The sequence below is a fragment of the Larus michahellis genome, chromosome 4 (genome assembly GCF_964199755.1).
Source record: "Larus michahellis chromosome 4, bLarMic1.1, whole genome shotgun sequence".
Lineage (NCBI taxonomy): Eukaryota > Metazoa > Chordata > Aves > Charadriiformes > Laridae > Larus > Larus michahellis.
The window spans coordinates 73,742,862-73,761,725 of record NC_133899.1 but is presented as its reverse complement, the minus strand read 5'-3'; the positions used below and the strand labels follow the sequence as shown (position 1 = coordinate 73,761,725).

Sequence of the window (18,864 nt, the reverse complement as noted above, 5' to 3'; positions counted from 1 at the left end):
TTAGGATGGGGATTTCCTAAGGCAACCGAGAATGATCAGATACCTTGTCTCATCTCTTCCTACACCTCCCTGAATCATCAGGTGCAAATGCAAGACCCCCTCCCTCTGTGACACACCGTGAGCCTCCACGGGGGCACAGTAGCACCAGCCTGCACCTTCTGACACCAGGCTTGGGATGGGAAACCTTTTCTGAGCTGTGCCTTGCAGCAGATCTGAACCATCAGAGTGTTTGAACTTGTGTGGCTGAGGGAGGAGGCAAATCTAGTCTTTCCTCCTGCATTTGGGATTGATCAAGCCAAGCCACAGAGTGGCTTATAGATGCTGGGTCTGCCACGCTCTGTGCAGACAGATGGTCTGCACAGACACACAGGTCATATAAAGGAAAGGAGAGGGCAAGAGGACTTACTGCAGGAATCCAAACCGGTCTGTAACTTTATACAGCGTGAAATCGGCATCTTCCCACGGGTCAATCTGAGCTCCTTCCTGCCTGCCCTGAAAGCAGAAAGGACACCGGTGAGCTGGCCCCAGCATCGGGAATGCCGCAGTGCCTGCATCCCAGCCCCAGCGCCCGCATCCCTGCCTCCCTGCATGCTGGAAGGCACAGAGGCAGGAGACCAAAATTTGCTCTAAAGAGACAAATACAATGCAGACAAGAGAAAAATGCAGAAGTTCAGCCTATCCAGTATCCCTGGTGTGCTTCTGCTACCGTCCGGGAAGGGCTGTACGTCAGAGAAACCAGTGCTGTCGGGCATATGCCACCCTGGTGTTAAGGGAGCACTGGAGCACTAGAAGACCTTTCAGTATCTGTGCTGAGCATACACGAGATCCGCGAGAAACTCTGGGGACGTGGTGAGAGGGTGAGAGGGGACGCACAGGCAGAAGCAGGTAGGGAGAGACAGCACAAAGCCTGACGGCATGAGGATTACTGGGGTGATACATGGCAGGAAGGCAAAAGTTCTTATTCAAAGCATTCCTAATTAATTAAGTAGCTTCAGCCTTAGCCAGCGTGTCAGGGAGAAACACGAGGTTGGTACCTTCTCATACTTGGCAATGATCTCCGCTTTTTCCTGGGCTATTAAAGACTCTATATCTTTCTTCATGTCAGAAGCTGTAAGGCAAAAAAAAAAAAAAAAAAAGACAGAGGGAATAGGAGATAAGTAAATGTGTACACGGCATGAGAAATATTTTAGGAAAGTGCTAATAGAAAAAACCTTTGCTGACAACTTTAGCTTGCAGCCGTATCCCATAGCCATAAAATTAGGCTGAGGTTGAAAAGCCCCTGTACAAAGCGTGCATGGAGCTTGCCCGCACGCAGCAGGGCTGCAGCTCCCCGCTCTCTGCACGGGGCCACAACTGAATTTGAGCAAGGGAAGAGTCTTGTCTGCTGGAGGACAAGACCCGTGCCTTTGTTCTTAGGCACACACATACCTGTACGAAAGACATCGTGCTTTTAAATTGAGACAGGCAAACCAGCCACAAAGCCCTTGCACTGCACAGCAAACCACCTCGCTCTTGCCCTCAGCTATGGATGTGAAGCTCTGTAGGGGCATCTGAAAGCAGATTTAACATCAAAGGAGAAAGCAAAAGGAGATGGTTTTGCCTACTGAAGTGTGCACGCAACAAGTAAAGTAGATTACTACCTTCTATACACACACCTGAAAGAAAAACAACGCAGCAGCAAGATGATCGCAGAGTCCCCACATACTCTGAGACAGATCAGTCTTGGTCTAAACAAGACCCAATCTAGCTACGTGAGGTCTGTGCCCACTGCTCTGCCTGATCGCATACACATACGTACGAGCAAGAGAACTTCCACATCAAACGTGACTTGAGTGTTGTCTTGTACAACCTTAAAGAAGCATCCTCCCTGTCCAGCTGTAACTAGTTTCTCGCTGTTCACCAAAAGAAAAGGTTGATCTAACACACTGAGGAGAAAACACGGGCAGACAAAATCCCCAGGGAACCTCAGTCTCCAGGGGCGGCTGCAAGGAAGAGGGCAAAGGGAGGGTCTACCAAGTCCTCCTCCTCTGAAACTCTCTGGAACTGACCAGCCCAACTCAGACAACACAATGGCTACGGCACCACCTAAAGCCACTACTGCAAGCCATGTTACCCAAACCTTTGGGCTTCGGGAGCAATGCTGCCACAGTGCAGTGCCGGACACATCAGGAGGACAGCAGTAGGGACAGGCAGTCAACAGGGATGGCCTCATCTCCAGCCCACTGATGACATTCCCAATGTAAATGGACGAACTCCAGCCAGTCCCAGAGCTGTACGTCTTCCTGGTATCTTCCCCTTGCTGCCCTCCCAGTGCTTCGTTGCTTTATTTTTTTTTTTTTTAAATATCCTTTATTTATTTATTTTTATCTCTTTTTAAAAATATTTTTAAAGCTTTTGGAAGCAGTTTTAAGTTTTTCCCACACTTCTGCCATGAATTACAAACCTACTCGGTGCAGACAGGATAAGCACTGGGAAGTCACGCTGTGTTATCGCCTACATGGCTCTGTCCTTCAGAGTCCTGCCGACTTCCACAGGTCCCAGACAGATACTACACATTTCAAGAAAAGCAAGGTAAAATAATTTTAGCCCATGGTTGCAAGTGTTTCAGTGTTTGGAAAAGTTTTTGAACACTTAAGCCTCTTAGAACAGCTTGTTATAGAGGAAGACTGTGTTTTGCCTGCTCTAAGGAGGTTTTGCCTATTTTGCCTGCTGTAAAAATGTCCAACAGGGTTGCGAAAAAAACTGTTAAGAGCCACCACAGCCTTAAAATAGTTTCCCCACTGTCACATTGCAAACGATCCAGTGATTTACCCAGAACATCTGAAAGCTAAACAACGTCAGTAATACAGTCCAGAAGTTTCCTGTAGGGCTTGAAAGGAGCTCCCTGGAGCATGTGGGCTTGCCCTAGCAGAACAGACTTGAAAGCCTCCCACAAGAAATTACAAAATTTTGAAAAGCCTTGAAAAGCAGGCTGACTCCCATGCTGCATCTAAAGCTGGAACGTAAATCCTGCATTGCTGTGCTCTGGTCCTGTCCCAAAGTGCTGGTGACCACCTCCTTGCAGAGAAGAGGAGCATTGACACCCAGACATAAAACACTGTGCAACAGCTGTTCGAGAACAAGTTTACCCCACGCTGCCATTGCAGCTCTCTAATGGACACCAGGAGCCATCCTGACCTCCCTTCGGGAGGAACCTGAAGGGTTCTTGTCGTAGGCTTCTGGCTGAAGCTGCATCTCGGTGAGCCACCGTGCCACCGGCTGCAGCAGCGCTTGGCACCAGACACGCCAGAGCAGCCAAAGGCATTGCACTTGGGATGATCTGAAGAATGTGATTTTTCCTGGAGTGCAAAAAAAACTGCAGTAAAAAAAAAACAAGCGGGGGAGATACGATGTGCAAAAGCATCAGTGCTCTCCAAGGCTCTGCCAACTTCTCTGCACCTTCAGACACCTGTAAGTGATTATTTGTCTCATTTTACCAACTCCTTAATGCAACCTGCTCACTGCCACCATGTCTTTCAGGCCCGGATGGAGACAGACAGGAGATTCATCTTTCCCTACCTCTTCATTTCGAAAGCAGACATCGCTCCCAGTTGCCAGCAGTGGCAGAAACATTAAACCACACGCAATAATCAGGGCTACGAGGGCAACTCTTCCTTGACTTGTTATCAGCCAACAGCACAGGCATCACACTGCTTTACACTCATAGAACCATAGAATGGTTCAGATTAGAAGGGACCTTAAAGATCATCTAGTTCCAACCCCCCTGCCATGGGCAGGGACACCTCCCACTAGACCAGGTTGCTCAAAGCCCCATCCAGCCTGGCCTTGAACACTTCCAGGGATGGGGCATCCACAGCTTCCCTGGGCAGCCTGTTCCAGTGTCTCACCACCCTCACAGTAAAGAATTTCTTCCTCATATCTCATCTAAATCTACCCTCTTGCAGTTTAAAACCATTACCCCTCATCCTATCACTCCACTCCCTGATAAAGAGTCCCTCCCCATCTTGCCTGTAGGCCTCTTAAGTACTGGAAGGTCACAATAAGGTCTCCCTGGAGCCTTCTCTTCTCCAAGCTGAACAACCTCAGCTCTCTCAGCCTGTCCTCATAGCAGAGGTGCTCCAGCCCTCTGAGTCATCTATACAGCCCTCTGAAACTCATCTATACAGACACCGGAAAAATGCAAACTCTTCAAATTTACAGCAGGAATGGGTGTATCTTTCCCCGTTATTGACTCCACAATCAAGACAGAAAGCGAGGACAGAAATTTTAAAGTGTACTTTGTTGTCTTATTTTCCGAGCTGCAGCTCTTACTTCAAACGTTGCCATGAATTTTGCTCAATACATGTTAATCGCAGTTTCGTTTTTCAAAGTAGCAAGGTCTGAGTAACTGTCTCACAGTGTCACCTAATATATCTGCATCTTCTCCTTCTCACATCCTCCATCTGTGAAGTTCAACTGAAAGGCAAATTCACTCCCCCACTTCTGACGTTATTTTTTCGTTGTTATGAGGCCAAAGAATTCAGATGAGGTCCTTTATATGTTGCTAAAAATACAAATATTCTGCAGACCGGAGGGGAAAAAATAAACCGTATGTCAAATTAAATGGGCAATTTTTCAAGACATTTACGAAGCGGAAGTTACTCTGAACGTCTCTGACCGCGGTCTGTAATAGAATAACCAGAGGAAGGGCGACTCGGTAACACGGGAGGGCTCACACAGCAGAAGACAGCAGGGAGACCACATATATTCAGGCATCCGCCTCTGCGAAAGCCTCTCTGCAGCCAGAAACGCCAGACTGGTGCAAAGGAGCAAGTTTTGCATCTCACGCCTGGAATGTACACGTTTGTTTTCTCTTTCTACTGTAACAGCGCAAAAGTCACAATTTAGGAAAAAAAAATTGAGAGCGGAGAAAATGGCTGATGGCAGTGGGAGGGATGGAGATGGCAAGTGGCTGTGCCGACCTCGGCATCTGACCCCAACACTGCTGCTTTTTGGAGTACGAAGGCGATGCTGTGCTTGACCAGGTGATTTTCAAAGTACTCTGGAGAGGGAACAGAATATAGCTTAGCTCTGTAACAGCCTAAGTTAAATACAGATTATGAATATGGTACTTTTATTATTTAATTCTGCGCATACTTGAACTCCAGAGGAGTTTGACACCACAAAGTTATAGCATTCGCTTGAGGGAAAAGATACCTTGTGTATATGAAAGCTACCGAGACATTTGTTTTCTGGAGAGTTTGACGAAATACATCATTCTGCCCTGATATAAATAGGCTACCTATAAATAGGCGCAGCCTGTACCTGCTGCGCTTCTCCACATACCTATATAAGACTGAAGACTTTCGTTTTTTAATACACAGCTCCAGCGACTTTCTCAAGCCTGCCACCCAATTCTCTCCTCTGAGTACTGTATTTTCCCAGCAAACAGGGTTTTTTTTCCATGACAAACACACAAGGTGAAGCAGCTATGAACAGGAATGGTAAGAAAATGTGAACAGTGCGAGAATGGTATTAGATAAATTTACTAAGAATATAAGCAACAGAAAGCCCCAAGCCATGTACAGGTAAATTCAACTGGGAAACGAAGTTACCAACTAGTTCCTTTTAAAAAGAATGAGTTGAAAAACCCCACAATCTGTCATCTCACACTAAAACCTGCAGCTTCTAGTTTACAATTTAAGGAAGTAAAAATTTATCCCAGCAACAGTAAGCTTAAAGATGCTTAATGAAAATGCATGTTACTGCCTACCCGCACTGAACACTATCTAGACATCAGCAAACTTGAAATAAAATATCCAAATTTTGGATGAGAACAACTTTCCTGAAATTAATTCACCAGCTGGGATCTCAAGTATTGGCAGCAGAAAGAAGATGCCTGCATCAAAAAATCCAAGACTTGGTGCAAAAATTGTTACCCATAAATCAGATTTACTGTTATAACCCTCCCCCAAAAGTCCTGTATTTTTACAGTAAGATCTGCTGAGCTCCTGACGCCCAGTGCGGGGTGGTACCCACCAGGAGCATGGGAACCTCTGGCCACCAGACGCCCAACCTGCGTGTTGCAACCCTGCTCAATGCCCAGAAGAGGAACCATGCGTTTCCCACGGCCCGGTGTCAGCGCTGCTCCTGTCACGGCCCAGGGGATGCACACACACACATCCCCTGCCACCCCCAACCACAACCTGATGTCTCCAGCTGCTTCTGCCACGGCCCAGGGGACACACACACACACATCCCCTGCCACCCAAAACCACAACCTGATGTCTCCAGCTGCTTCTGCCACAGCCCAGGGGATGCACACACGCACGTCCCCTGCCACTCCCAACCACAACATGATGCCTCCAGCTTATAAACCCATTAGCAACCCCCTGCCTGGTTCGCTCCCTCTGCACCAGTACTTGCAGAAGACAAGAAGATAGAAGACACTGCCACCTCTTTCCAGAGAGGTCGCTTGCCAAGGCCACATCTGCAGCCCCCTGCTCACCACCAGGTCCTCCTCTCCCCACTGCTCAATTTATATGAAACAAAGACAAACTTCCATGAAACTCGACCAGGATGCGAGACCTATATGCAGAATTCAACCCATCAAAGATGCAAATGAATGTGGTCTAAGGACTGGAGCCGAGACATCAAAGGCTCAGCTGATGGTCCCTGCAGAGGGTTCAGGTGGTTGCACATCAGCATGTCTTGAGATGCCCTCCCAGAAATTCACTGCAACCACGATTCCAGACCTGACTCCTCTGAGCCCTCCTTGCAAAGTGGTTTTGCTGTTGGGACCTTGGCTAGAAAGGAGTTTCCCAGCCTTTGAAGGGAGTAGCTGTGGTGATGCTACCAAGCAACCCATCTGAGCCAAGGCTGCTCAATTTTCAGTCTCTTCAAGCCCCTTCTGCCTCCTTACAAAGAAAGTACAAAAGTTTTACATGCTTTTACGCTGGTTTTATACTGTCGGGCTGCACTAGGATCAGACTGTACTGCTCGACCATTTTGCTGAGAGGTGAACTGTAGATACAGCGTCCCTTGGCAGAAGGGCCTTTGAAAATGAAAATAGCAGTAGAATTTCCTCTTTTTAGGAAGTACAGCACAGCATCATTTTCTCAACCTTGGGCTGGATTTGGGGATATTCTGGAACTCAATTTTTAAATATTTTATACTGTAGAAAAGTATCTACTCAAGCCACTTGAGATTACAGGCTGTATGTTTTGGTTATTTCTTCTTTCCTGCTGCATCCACCAGCTAGAGCAAATTAAAGGCAAGCATGATGCAGGAGTACAGCCAAATACTATTCAGTTACAAGATCTTAACACTTACCTCCCCCCAAGCAGAGTCATCTCAACCTCCTGCATCCCTCCTCACTCCTCAGCATGCTCTACCTCCAGGGCAAAACTTGTAAAATCTGCGCTTTTTGCTTCAGTAATGTCTCACAGCACCCTACGTTTCTCCTGTCCAGCTGCACCCAAGCCCATGGAAATGTATATGATTTTTTTTTTTGCTGCCTGCTATTGCAAGCAGAAGGTCATTGAAAAAGGAGAAATGAGTTTATGTGCAGGTGTGCTGGAGTCCTGAATGTGCCTAATTAACAGAGACTGCTGTTAGGAGGAAAAAAAAAGCGAGTTTTGACACACCGTACTTTAACACCATGCTGGCCTGTATCAGACTGAAACTACTGCTGTGGAATAAAGTCAAAGAGGTACGTACTTACTACAACCGCATCCACCACGGCCGAAACTCAACAAGTCGCTGTTCCTGTTTCGTGTTCTATTTTAAAATCACATTTTAACACAGTGTTTTACATCTTTAGCTGCCTATGGTATAAGCCTGCAATTTTTCCTTTAGGGGGACAGGCTTAAATGAAATGCTCGTGCACCTACGCGAGTGGAAATGCTCATACAACACCCGCAGGGGCGAGACCCCCGCACGAGGTGCGCCTGGAGCCTGCATTGCTTCCCAGCGAAGCACTTGTAAAGCTGCCACTACTCCTAACAGCGGCTCGTGCGCTTGCACACCCTGGAATAAACCCAGCCAGGCAAAGCGGTGCAACAGGCTGCTTACAAAGCGGCTAAAACAAGCTGCAGAAAGTTGAATGAACCCTTTCAGGGTTTTTAAAGTGCGTGAAAGAGGCAACTTGACATGCTTGGAACCACGGAGGCTGTCGGCTCGCAGCAAACTCCCCATCCTGGTTGCCTGGTATAATCTGGGGGGGCACAGCCAGCAGCTGCGAGCTGTCATCAGAGGCTCTTCTCCCACATCCTTCAAGCCTTCCAAAGCAAAGCCGCGGGGTTACACCACTGCAAATACCTACCAAGCACAGCCAAAACAAGCACGGCTCTGGGTCTGCTTCGACTGCATCGCCACGGGCCGTAGAAACCTCAAAGCCTCCCAAGATATCCAGGAGGAGCTGCGGGCTGGTGCAGGGCTGCGTGCCCGGGAGGGGACGAGCCACAGGAGGAAGTGACGGCCACACACGGCCGGCTGCCGGCAGAGCTTCTGCTTCGTGAGACCCGGTTTCCCACGTGGAAGTCAAGCTGCTCCCGAGGTCTTGCTACAAGACAGGCCAGCGTCCCCACCTCCGGCACCACAACAGCTGCAGTATTTTTTACTAGAACCCCAAATTTCCATCCCAAAATGGACAACACGCTCAATCCGCTTGCATCGAGGACTTCTGGACTTCTGCTGATCCCCATCTGCAGCTCTTCTCTCATTAACAAACCCAGACTGCAAACACCCTGGCCAGCCACCAGCTTCAAAACAACACATCACCGGATCACACATCACCAACCTTAGCCCAAATCCAGCACTCGCTTACAACCCTGCTACCCAAAAGGAAATCGGACTTGTGCTCACAAAGTGAATTATGACTTCAGGAATGAAATTACTATCAAGCAGGATGAACCAAGATACAGGAGATCCTGTTTGCATGTTTATTTCCTTGACTACAACAAAAACTCAAGAGCACACAAGCAAGTTTTGCTTTTTTTTTTTTTAAGAGCATAAGGAGCACTAAGCCAGCTGAATTGCAAGGAGGTTTATGTTTTAACTGTCTTGGAGTCGTTGAAAACGACTGCCCTTAGATCACTTTATATGAGTCGCGTATGTGTTACAGAAAATTCTAATGAGCTCCTGTCCCAGTAAACTTGCATTGTGTCTGAATCATCGCAGACAAGATCCTGCTGACTTATCAGCACCTGTACCCACAGCACACAGCGGCTCTCGGGGCGATTCTCACCTCCTCCGGAGCCCGTTTGTGAGTTCGGAGAAGGGAGCGTGGAAATACAACCTGTCTCCAAGCAACGTGCCCTTACCTGAGCCTGGTATCAGGTGTCGAGATGCATCAGTTCAGCTGGAGTTGTCCTCTCCCCCACGGGCATATACCTGGCAGGAGCTGGCTGTCTCCGCCACAGGGTGGCAAGGACCCCCAGCCACCACAGTCCCACCAGTCAAGTGTCCTGTGGCCCCAGTCGCGCTGCCCCAGCTCAGTGTGGCAGCTCTGCCCTCCGCTCCTCTGGCACAGGGGAGCTCACCATGAGCGGCTGGGAGAAAAGGCAAGGCAGGAGGCAATCCGCACGCAGGCTCTCTCTTCCCCTGGGCTCACTGCAAAGGAAATACGAAGTTGGTAAGTTTTTCAGTTCTGGCACGGCAGAGCCAGCATCCTTTGCCAGCGCAGGGGGTCTTTGCACACAGGTCCCGTTGGAGGGGGCAGCAAGGCAGCATCTCAGCCTGGCAGGGATGGAACAGGCTGTAACGGGAGGGAACCTAATGGCGGAAAGTAAACTATGCTCATCTGCACTGCAAGAAGACCCTTGGTGTGGGTCATGCTCGGATTTTGTTGATTCGATGGGTTTTTCAGGATGAGTTTCCTTCCCACCCAGCTCACAGCATCAGCCCAGCCCAGCACGAACTTGGGCTACCACAAAGGACTCATTATAGGGATTTTGTTTGGGGCTGGGCAGGAATTTTACAACTATCCGACCACATGTGCCGGCTACTGGAAAAACAGCCTGTGTGCCTCCAGCTGCACAACATCGTCTTGTCCAGGGTAGTTATCTAGGGATGCTCAGGTCAGACATGACCCAGCACCTGGTTTGCAGCGGGGGGCTGTGTTTTAGCCTATTTTCTGGCCTGGTTGAGTGCCAGGGGATGGAGGGGCTTCCCATTCATATCTCAGAATCCATCACACCTTTGTACCAGCAGACACGAGCTACTGGCAACTCAGCAGCCAGAATCTGTCCCCTGCCCAAGCCATAGGGACAGTATTACACATGACTTCAGCCCATCTAAAAGCATGCAGACACCAAGAAGGGATGCAGTGGGGGGTTCCAGTCTGTTCCTCCAGAAACAAGCTGGGGGGAAAGGGAGAAGCAGCATATGGGACTTCGGTCAGGTTAAGACCAGTAACACAACATCACTGACTCGCGTGGTGGTAGGGCTGGCACCAGCAGTGCCACCTGAGCCTCCCGCCAGGGCCTGCAGTTCCCACCCGATACATCCAAACAGCTAACCAGTGCAAAGGACACCAGAGCCCAACAAATAGCTATCGATATTTTAAAACAAGTTTTTAATTCTCACCTCAAGCAACCCAGAGAAGTAACGCACTGGTTTCACAACTGTGAAATTGAGACATCACTCCAAAGTGCGACACGTCTGTTTGAAGACAGCAAGCACTGGGAGGGGGAAGTGTGCGCCGAGAGGAAGCACAGCTCGCTTTCGTCATGAGCAGCCACTTTAATAACACCACCTCTCCTCCGATCCCCCTCGCAAGCACCTGTGAATGGACCTTCCCCCACGTTCCTGGGCTGGATTGTGCTGAATTTCCCTGCTGTCACCCCCCACCCAGCACCCAGACATAACGACTCGGAGACCCCAAAGTGCAGAAGAAGTCACACCCTTTCAGAGGTGGCCACCTTTATCATCAAGCAGCCTATAACACAGATTACATTACATATACATCATGACTGAGTAGCTTATAATGGGGCTTACACACATTATAATGCAGATTACACACATTTCCCTCTGATCTCTCAATTTGCACCAAGCTTTTAAAACACGATGGCAAGCCGTGGTCACAGCAATGATAACACTTTGCCGCTATCTACGGCAATACCGTGAAACCCAAACACATTGCCCAAGTCTTTTAGTTGTAGAAATAACTAAAAAGCTGTGTAAGGCTGCATTTACGCGCTATCGACCCCCCTCAACACTACCTGCCTGCACGGCCGCGCCGGCAGCAAATAAAACCTCAACCCTCTCCCCACCATCCTTCCTGTGCTCCCAGCGCTTACGTCTTGCTCTCACTTACGCACACTTTTTTTTTTTTTTTTTTGCGCTGTGCCTTGGCGCTCAGGTTTAAGGTCTTCTGCCCGAGGATGAAGAGGGGAGGAGAGAAGCGAGAAGGCTGATGAAGAGATTTGCTCTCCTGCCTGCTTACGCTCGGTAAGCCCAGCCTTGGCGGTTCCGCAGAGCTCTGCTGTCGCAATGCCAGAAGATGCGGCTTTAGACATAAGCTAAACCCTCTGAGCACAACAGTGAGGGGGCTACAAGCGATTCTTCGGCAGCTCCTATTTTTAGACCTCACGGGGAATAAAAGAGTATCCCAACATCTTTTTAAGCTCTTTTTGACAGGAACTCATCTTCTCCAGACAACAGAAGCAAAAAAAAAAAACCAAACCCAACCAAACAAAAAAAGCAGCACAAAACCCCCAAGATGCATGAATTATTTTTTTTTTTTTAAACATCATTATTTAAATGATTTCTCATTTAAAATAAAGAAGTGAACTGAAGAATGCAAAAGTCCACGTGCTGCTTTGGGAACCGAAGACTAATTCTCTCTCTGCACTCCCTCCTTCTTCCATTCCAGCATTTATAAAAAAGCCAGAAAAGCCGGGGGTGGGGGGGGAATCCCCTTTTTTTTGCGTGATGCACTGACCTGGAAAGGAACTATATAAACATGGAGCTTAGGAACCAGCTTCTTCTGTTTGCTTAAGACTGGAAAAGCAGTTTACATTTCTTTAACCATAAATGAAAGGAAGTTACAACAAGGGTCATTCTCCACTTAGACACACATTCCTCTCAAAACACTGTATTTTATTCTTTTCAGTCCATGTAGTGACACCACACAGGACACGCTGCTCTTCCCTTTCACCATCCCCACGGTCATTCTTGCCTCCGGTTACACACGGCAATTTTGGGTAAAGCTGAAAGCTCTCTTCTCATCTCCTTTTGCTATTTAAAACTTTTCCTGCTTTTCGGCTTGGCAGCCGCCGCCACAGCTAGAGGCCACCCACACCGAACACGTGCCTGAAGCAGCGGGGTGAGGACACGCATCCTGGCTGATACCTAAGACGTCACCCTGGGCACCGTGGAGCTAGCGATGGTCACCAGCCAAAACCAAAGGACCAAGGATGCAAAAAATAAGCTACGGTGCTGCCAGCAACCTGTGCTCTCCTTGGCACGGAGGGGCGGCATCTTTTTTTAAAACACAAATAAGGAAAGAACAAATGTACCATTATATAAAGTCCCCGGGACAGCCGATGAAATAAATGGGTAGGAAGTTAAAAATCCACTAACAAAAAGATGTAGCATGTCCGTGGAAAACCTGCCCAAAATAATCATCGAGGTGAATGATTTATAAGTTACAGATATAGAAGTTGAGTCAAAGTGAGACCTACGCTGACCGTGTGGGTCTTGCACCGCTTGCCAGAGCCGCTGGCTGCACCCTGTTTTTAGGAGAGGAGGCAGCTCCAGCCATTAGCCTGACCCTGACCCAGACTAATGCCCATCCCCTAGGAAAATATCTATTTTAAATGAGGTTCTCCGAGTACCTCCCTCATTCCTTCAACCGCTTTAACGAGTTTAATCAACTCACGCCGCCTCCAAATACAGACCCCATGCCGTAAACTATTTGTATTTGGCAGCCTCTGCGGAGGACACTCCCTGACCATTTTGCTGGCAGTACCTTGCACTTGCCTTACTGTCAAAAAGTGTCTTCGGGTGCCAATGGGCGAGCTGTTGTTAACTTCTTTTCTTCTACCAAAGCCCCAGGCAAGCATGTCCGGTAATAGAAAACTTCAGGGAAACAAGAAGTATTTGATTCGACGCTGGAAAGTACTGAGAAGATGTCTCCCAAAGCTCTTTTACAGCCTGGAACCATATGCGGGACAGCGTTAGGATACACAACGCTTTTAAGGAGCACGAAAGCAACCTTTTTAAAATTACGACATAACCTTTCCCTTCCTTTTTGCTTGTTGATAACTCCTAAAATTACCCCAACTGAACAGTCGCAAGAATTTTTGCAATTTCTTTGCGCAAAAGCAACGTTTTACATAAACAAGAAAATTTAATGTGTTCCCTTTGAGGAAACTGTTCGCACAAGAAGTCCTCCCCTCTTCCCTTCGTGGAAAACATGTTTATAAAATCCAACCGTAGCTGAAGACTTAAGGCAGATGTAACGCTTCAGCTTATGAAACAGCAATGGTCGTGTAGGACACCCTGTTAAAAGCAGCTTGCCAGTTTAGGAGTCAATTTAAAAATAACTCAAGGGTTCTTGTTTGTTTGCCTTTTTGCCTTTTTATTTTTTTTTAATAGTGCTGAAATCAACATCTGTGTCATTTTGTCAGGGCTTCAAAATACATGTTGCAATTCACAATGTGTTTGGCTGTTACCACTTTACTGTGGTCAACGTAAAACTAAACCTGACACTAAAAATGGATCCGTCGAGATTGCTGGGGTTGAAAGACGGACACGCAACTTTCCAGCCAGGGAAAACGAAATGGGGCTGATACTCTGGAGTAAGGCATATTATTGCAATAGCAGTTCCTGTTCCTCAGCTATAAGTGCAATGAAATGATGCTCAGGGGAATGGTGGAAATGCAGCCAGGCAGGTCGGTGCTGGATGCTGGTATGAGCTAAGTGTGGAAGAGGATGGGAATCTCCCAGTCAAAGCCCCAGTGCTGGTAGCGGCAGCTGGTGAGGTCCCACCCTGGGCAACGACGAGCACCAAACAGCATCAACTCTGAGCCATCAAGAGCAGCCAAACTAGCGCTCCTGAAAGCGCGGTCCGAGCCCACACTGCCAACCGCAACCCTGTGCAAGCGTGGAACGCGTCTCTCCGTCACTGCAGCGGGGATTCCCCAGTCCCAGAGCAAAGCCACCCTGGTGCAGTAGGTGTAGACAGCTGTGCCTTTGCACATGTGCTTGGGGGATAAAATGAGTCTTCCCCCCACCTCCACCAGCCCCACGTTCACCCCAAAGCCCCCAACAGCGCTTTTTTTTCCTTGCAAGCACACCCTCAGCTCTTGGGGTATTTCCTAATTAGCTGAACACAGGCCTCCGAAGGGCTCAGCAAGGATTGCTCATGTCACCACGCTGCCGTCTCATGAGCTTTACCACAATGGCAGCATTTTCCCCTGACCCATGGCAGCAAGGCCAAGCCCCCAGGCGTGCACCCCTCCATCAAGGAGATGGCAAAGCACTGCCACGCTTCGTGGGCATGTACCACTGTATATCGACATATGCCCCCAGCATCCCTACGCCACCTCAAACCAGTGTGAACTAGAAATTCAGGTTTGCCGACCCAGCGTCTTCCCCGCCCCTGGTTTGGAAACCTCCTGAGATGATCACAACATCAGGAGGAGGGCACGAATTCAACTTGGTTTCTGGGGGGGGAACGCTATATGCCCAAGCACATCATCAGAGTCATCCCTCATTTTACCCCACAAGGGACTCAAACATGGAAGGGTGGCACGATGAGCGGCCTGAGCCAGCCCCATGTTTGGAGGTCAGCTCCACATGGTGCATGGAGAGCCCTGAGCAAGTCTGGTGTGGACTCAAACCCACGGAGATGTACCCATGGGGATGTACAACCACGTGAACTGAGTGACACAGGCAGACACCACACCAGATGTCATCTTTCCATTTGTAGCTTTTCAGAGGCATTCAGGTAGCACCTTTGATCAAATACACTTGAGAAAGCAACCCAAGGAACTTCAGAAAAAACAATGATCAAAACTGCCATGAATCTATTACCTACAATCACTGTTTTCCATGTCCTCAGCACTTCTGATGTCAATAATGGACAGCAAGAGAAGCTGGATAAAAGCAAGTCAAAAGGGACCACAGCAGGCTCAAGCCTATTAATGAAAATGTTTGAGAAGGGTTTTTCCAGTGAAAGCTGGAGCTTGCAGGAGAAGGTGACAGTATGCACGGGGGAACTAAAAAAATTACGAAATCCCTTCTTGGATGAGATAAAAAGCAGAGGGAGAAGTTTAAGTAGATGAGGGCCTGTGGCAGTGATACAAAGACAAGCATGTAGTATGAGATTGATGCAAGGTTGTCCATAAAAGCAGCAGCAGATGCTGTTCTCCCCAGGAAATAAACGAACACAACTCAAGTACCACCTGTGTTTCAAAATGCAGTCTTACTTAGCTGAAGACATGCTTAGCTAAAGAAAAATAAAAAAGATCGTTGGAACTTGAAAGATGCATTTATCTTAAAAATGCTTCAACATTCACCCAACAAAGCAACAACTAGAAGTTCACTTAAAACACATTCACTTAAACCCGTTCACTTATAAACACAAAATTTCAGTTAATCACCACAGAAGACATTTGCAAGCAGGATGATGATTTCCTCAGCAGCCTGGGAAATGGGAATCTTCCTGTTCCAAGATCAAAACCTGGGAGAGCTGAATGTATCCTAGTAAAGTGCAGCTGGACTTGGCACTGTGCAAGAAGGCTTGGAAAAGGGAAGTTGTAAATAAATAAGCATCTGAGGGCAGCGGAGAGGGTTTTGATAGGAAAGGCACAGAGAAATCACTTCTTTTTTTTTTCCCTAAAGTAAGGAGTGGGACCAACATGAAGAATACGATCTACACTCAAGTTAGAACATGCCTGCCGGCCTTCAGGTAAGACTTCAAAATAGAATAGCAATTGCACAGGAGTTTTTTGCATTTTATTTTTTACAAAACATCAAGTCCTTCATCAGGAAAGATTCTTCCAGAAAGAAGAGATCGGAGCTGGTTCGCTCATTATCATTACCATTATCATCTTCATCGGCACCATTAGTAGAGAGGAGCCTCTGTGAGCCCACCCTTTAATTTAAAGCACAGTTGCTTCAGTCTTGTCCTGGCTGAGTACAAACAAAGGAGTTCATCCTCCCAGCTCCCATTTCCCATGTAGGCCCAGACCTGGATTCCCATCTCGGCTCACCGGTTGCAGACCTTCCTTTAGCACCTGCTTCAGACAGATGCATGGCTGCAGCAAAACAAAAGCAGCACCTTTCCCACCTGCTCCAAGCAGTCCATACCCTCCTTATGGATATCTCCCCACTGGATTCTCTCCTAGGAACCACTACAGGGCGCTCATCCTACCTGACTCTCAAGGCAGAATGGTGGGCACTCATCTGAGAGCAAAAGCTGCAGCTCAGGCTGGGGGGTCTGCACCATCCACCCCAGGGGTGGCTGATGCCTCCACCCACATGGGGCTGCTGAAGAGAGAGTGTTGGAATGGAAGGATACAGGCTCTTCAGGAAGGACAGGCAGGGGAGATGAGGCGGGGGTGTTGCCCTCTATGTCAGTGACCAGCTGGAGTGCATGGAGCTCTCTGCTTAGGGATGGATGAGGAGCCAACAAAGAGCTTATGGATCAGGATTAAAAGGAAGGCAGGTACAGGTGATGTTACAGTGGGCATCTGCTACAGGTTACCCGACCAGGAAGACTGAGTGGATGAGGCCCTCTATAGACAGATAGGAGCAGCCTCTCGTTCACAAGCCCTGGTCCTCATGGGGGACTTCAACCACCCTGATATCTGTTGGAGGGACAAGACAGCAGGGCATAAGCAATCCAGAAGGTTCCTGGAATGCGTTGATAACAAATTCCTTCTCCAAGTGGCAGAGAAGTCAACGAGAAAAGATGCCACGCTGGACACCAACAAGGAGGGGGTGGTGGGGAATGTGAAGGTCAAGGGCAGCCTTCGCTACAGTAACCATGAGATGGTGGAGTTCAAGATCCTTAAGGCAGCGAGGAGGGCACACGGTAAGCTCACTACCCTGGACTTCAGGGGAGCAGACCTTGGCCTCTTCAGGGTTCTGCTTGATAGAGTACTGTGAGATAAAGCCCTGGAGGGAAGAGGGGTCCAAGAAAGTTGGTTAATATTCAAGGATCAACTCCACCAAGCTCAGGAGCGATACATCCCAACAAAGAGTAAGTCAGGCAAAAGCGCCAGGAGGCCTGCATGGATGAACAAGGAGCTCCTGGAGAAACTCAAACTCAAAAAGGAAGCCTACAGAGGGTGGAAGAAAGGACAGGTAGCCTGAGAGGAATACAGAGAAATTGTCCGAGCAGCCAGGGATCAGGTTAGGAAAGCTAAAGCCCCAATAGAATTAAATCTGGCCAGGGATAAAGGGCAACAAGAAAAGCTTCTATAGATATGTTGGTGACAAAAGGAAGATTTGGGAAAATCTGGGCCCTCTTCCAGAAGGAAATGGGAGACCTGGTCACCCGGGATATGGAGAAGGTTGAGGTACTCAATGACTTTTTTTGCCTCAGTCTTCACCAGCAATGGCTCTAGCCACACCACCCAAGTCGCAGAAGGCAAAGACAGGGACTGGGAGAATAAGGAACTGCCCACCGTAGAAGACTACCAGGTTGAAGACCACCTAAGGAACCTGAAGGTGCACAAGTCCATGGGACCTCATGAGATTCATCCACAGGACCTGAGGGAACTGGCAGATGAAGTTGCTAATCCATCATATTTGAGAAGTTGTGGCAGTCTTGTGAAGTTCCTGATGACTGGAGAAGGGGAAATATAACTCCCATTTTGAAAAAAGGGAAAAAGGGAAAAAGGAAGACCCCGGGAACTACAGGCCAGCCAGTCTCACCTCTGTGCCTGGCAAGATCATGGAGCAGATCTTCCTGGAAATTATGCTAAAAGGCACATGGAAAATAAGGTGATTGGTGATAGCCAACATGGCTTCACTTAGGGACAAATTGTGCCTGACTAATTTGGTAGCCTTCTATGAAGGTGTTACAGCGTTGGTGGATTAAGGGGAGAGCAACTGGCGTCATGTACCTGGACTTGTGCAATGCCTTTAACACCGTCCTGCATAATATCCTTGTCTATAAATTGGAGGGACATGGATTTGACAGATGGACAACTCGGTGGACAAGGAATTGCTGGATGGTTGCACTCAAAGAGCTGCAGTCAACGGATCAGTGTCGAAGTAGTGATCAGTGATGAGTGGCGTTCCTCAGGTGGTCAGTACTGGCACTGGTGCTGTTTGACATCTTTGTCAGTGATATGGACAGTGGGATTGAGTGCACCCTCAGCAAGTTTGGTGACAACACCAAGCTGTGTGGAGCAGTCGACATGCTGGAGGGAAGAGATGCCATCCCGAGGGAACTGGACAGGCTTAAGAGGTGGGCCCGTGCCAACCTCATGAAGTTCAACAAGGCCAAGTGCAAGGTCTCCTGCACCTGGGTCGGGGCAATCCCTAAGCACAAATACAGGCTGGACAGAGAATAGATTGAGAGCAGCCCTGAGGAGAAGGACTTGGGGGTGTTGGCTGATGAGAAGCTCAACAGGAGCCAGCAACGCATGCTCACAGCCCAGAAAGCCAACCGTATCCTGGGCTGCATCAAAAGAAGCACGGCCAGCAGATCAAGGGAGGTGATTCTGCCCCTCTACTCTGCTCTTGTGAGACCCCACCTGGAGTACTGCATCCAGCTCTGGGGCCCCCAACATAAGGACATGGACCTGTTGGAGCGAGTCCAGAGGAGGGCCATGAAGATGATCAGAGGGCTGAAGCACCTCTCCAGCGAGGCTGGAGAGAGTTGGGGTTGTTCAGCCTGGAGAAGAGAAGGCTCCGGGCAGA

At 48.5% G+C, this 18,864-nt stretch overlaps 1 protein-coding gene across 3 annotated transcripts in view; it reads right to left on the bottom strand.

Annotated features, from left to right (window-relative positions):
* Positions 1-18,864, bottom strand: part of LOC141742683 (uncharacterized) — an 87,747-nt gene that overhangs the window by 27,030 nt on the left and 41,853 nt on the right. For 2 of the 3 annotated variants that reach the window (XM_074585575.1, XM_074585574.1), the window contains 3 exons: positions 9,303-9,591; positions 1,035-1,108; positions 407-492 (listed from right to left, as the gene is read on the bottom strand). In XM_074585575.1, the coding sequence (XP_074441676.1) occupies positions 407-492; positions 1,035-1,100 (152 nt within the window). In that variant the 5' untranslated portion in view covers positions 1,101-1,108; positions 9,303-9,591. Of the gene's footprint in view, positions 1-406; positions 493-1,034; positions 1,109-4,277; positions 4,346-9,302; positions 9,592-18,864 lie in introns of those variants that run through there. The other variant, XM_074585573.1, reaches the window with a different exon arrangement.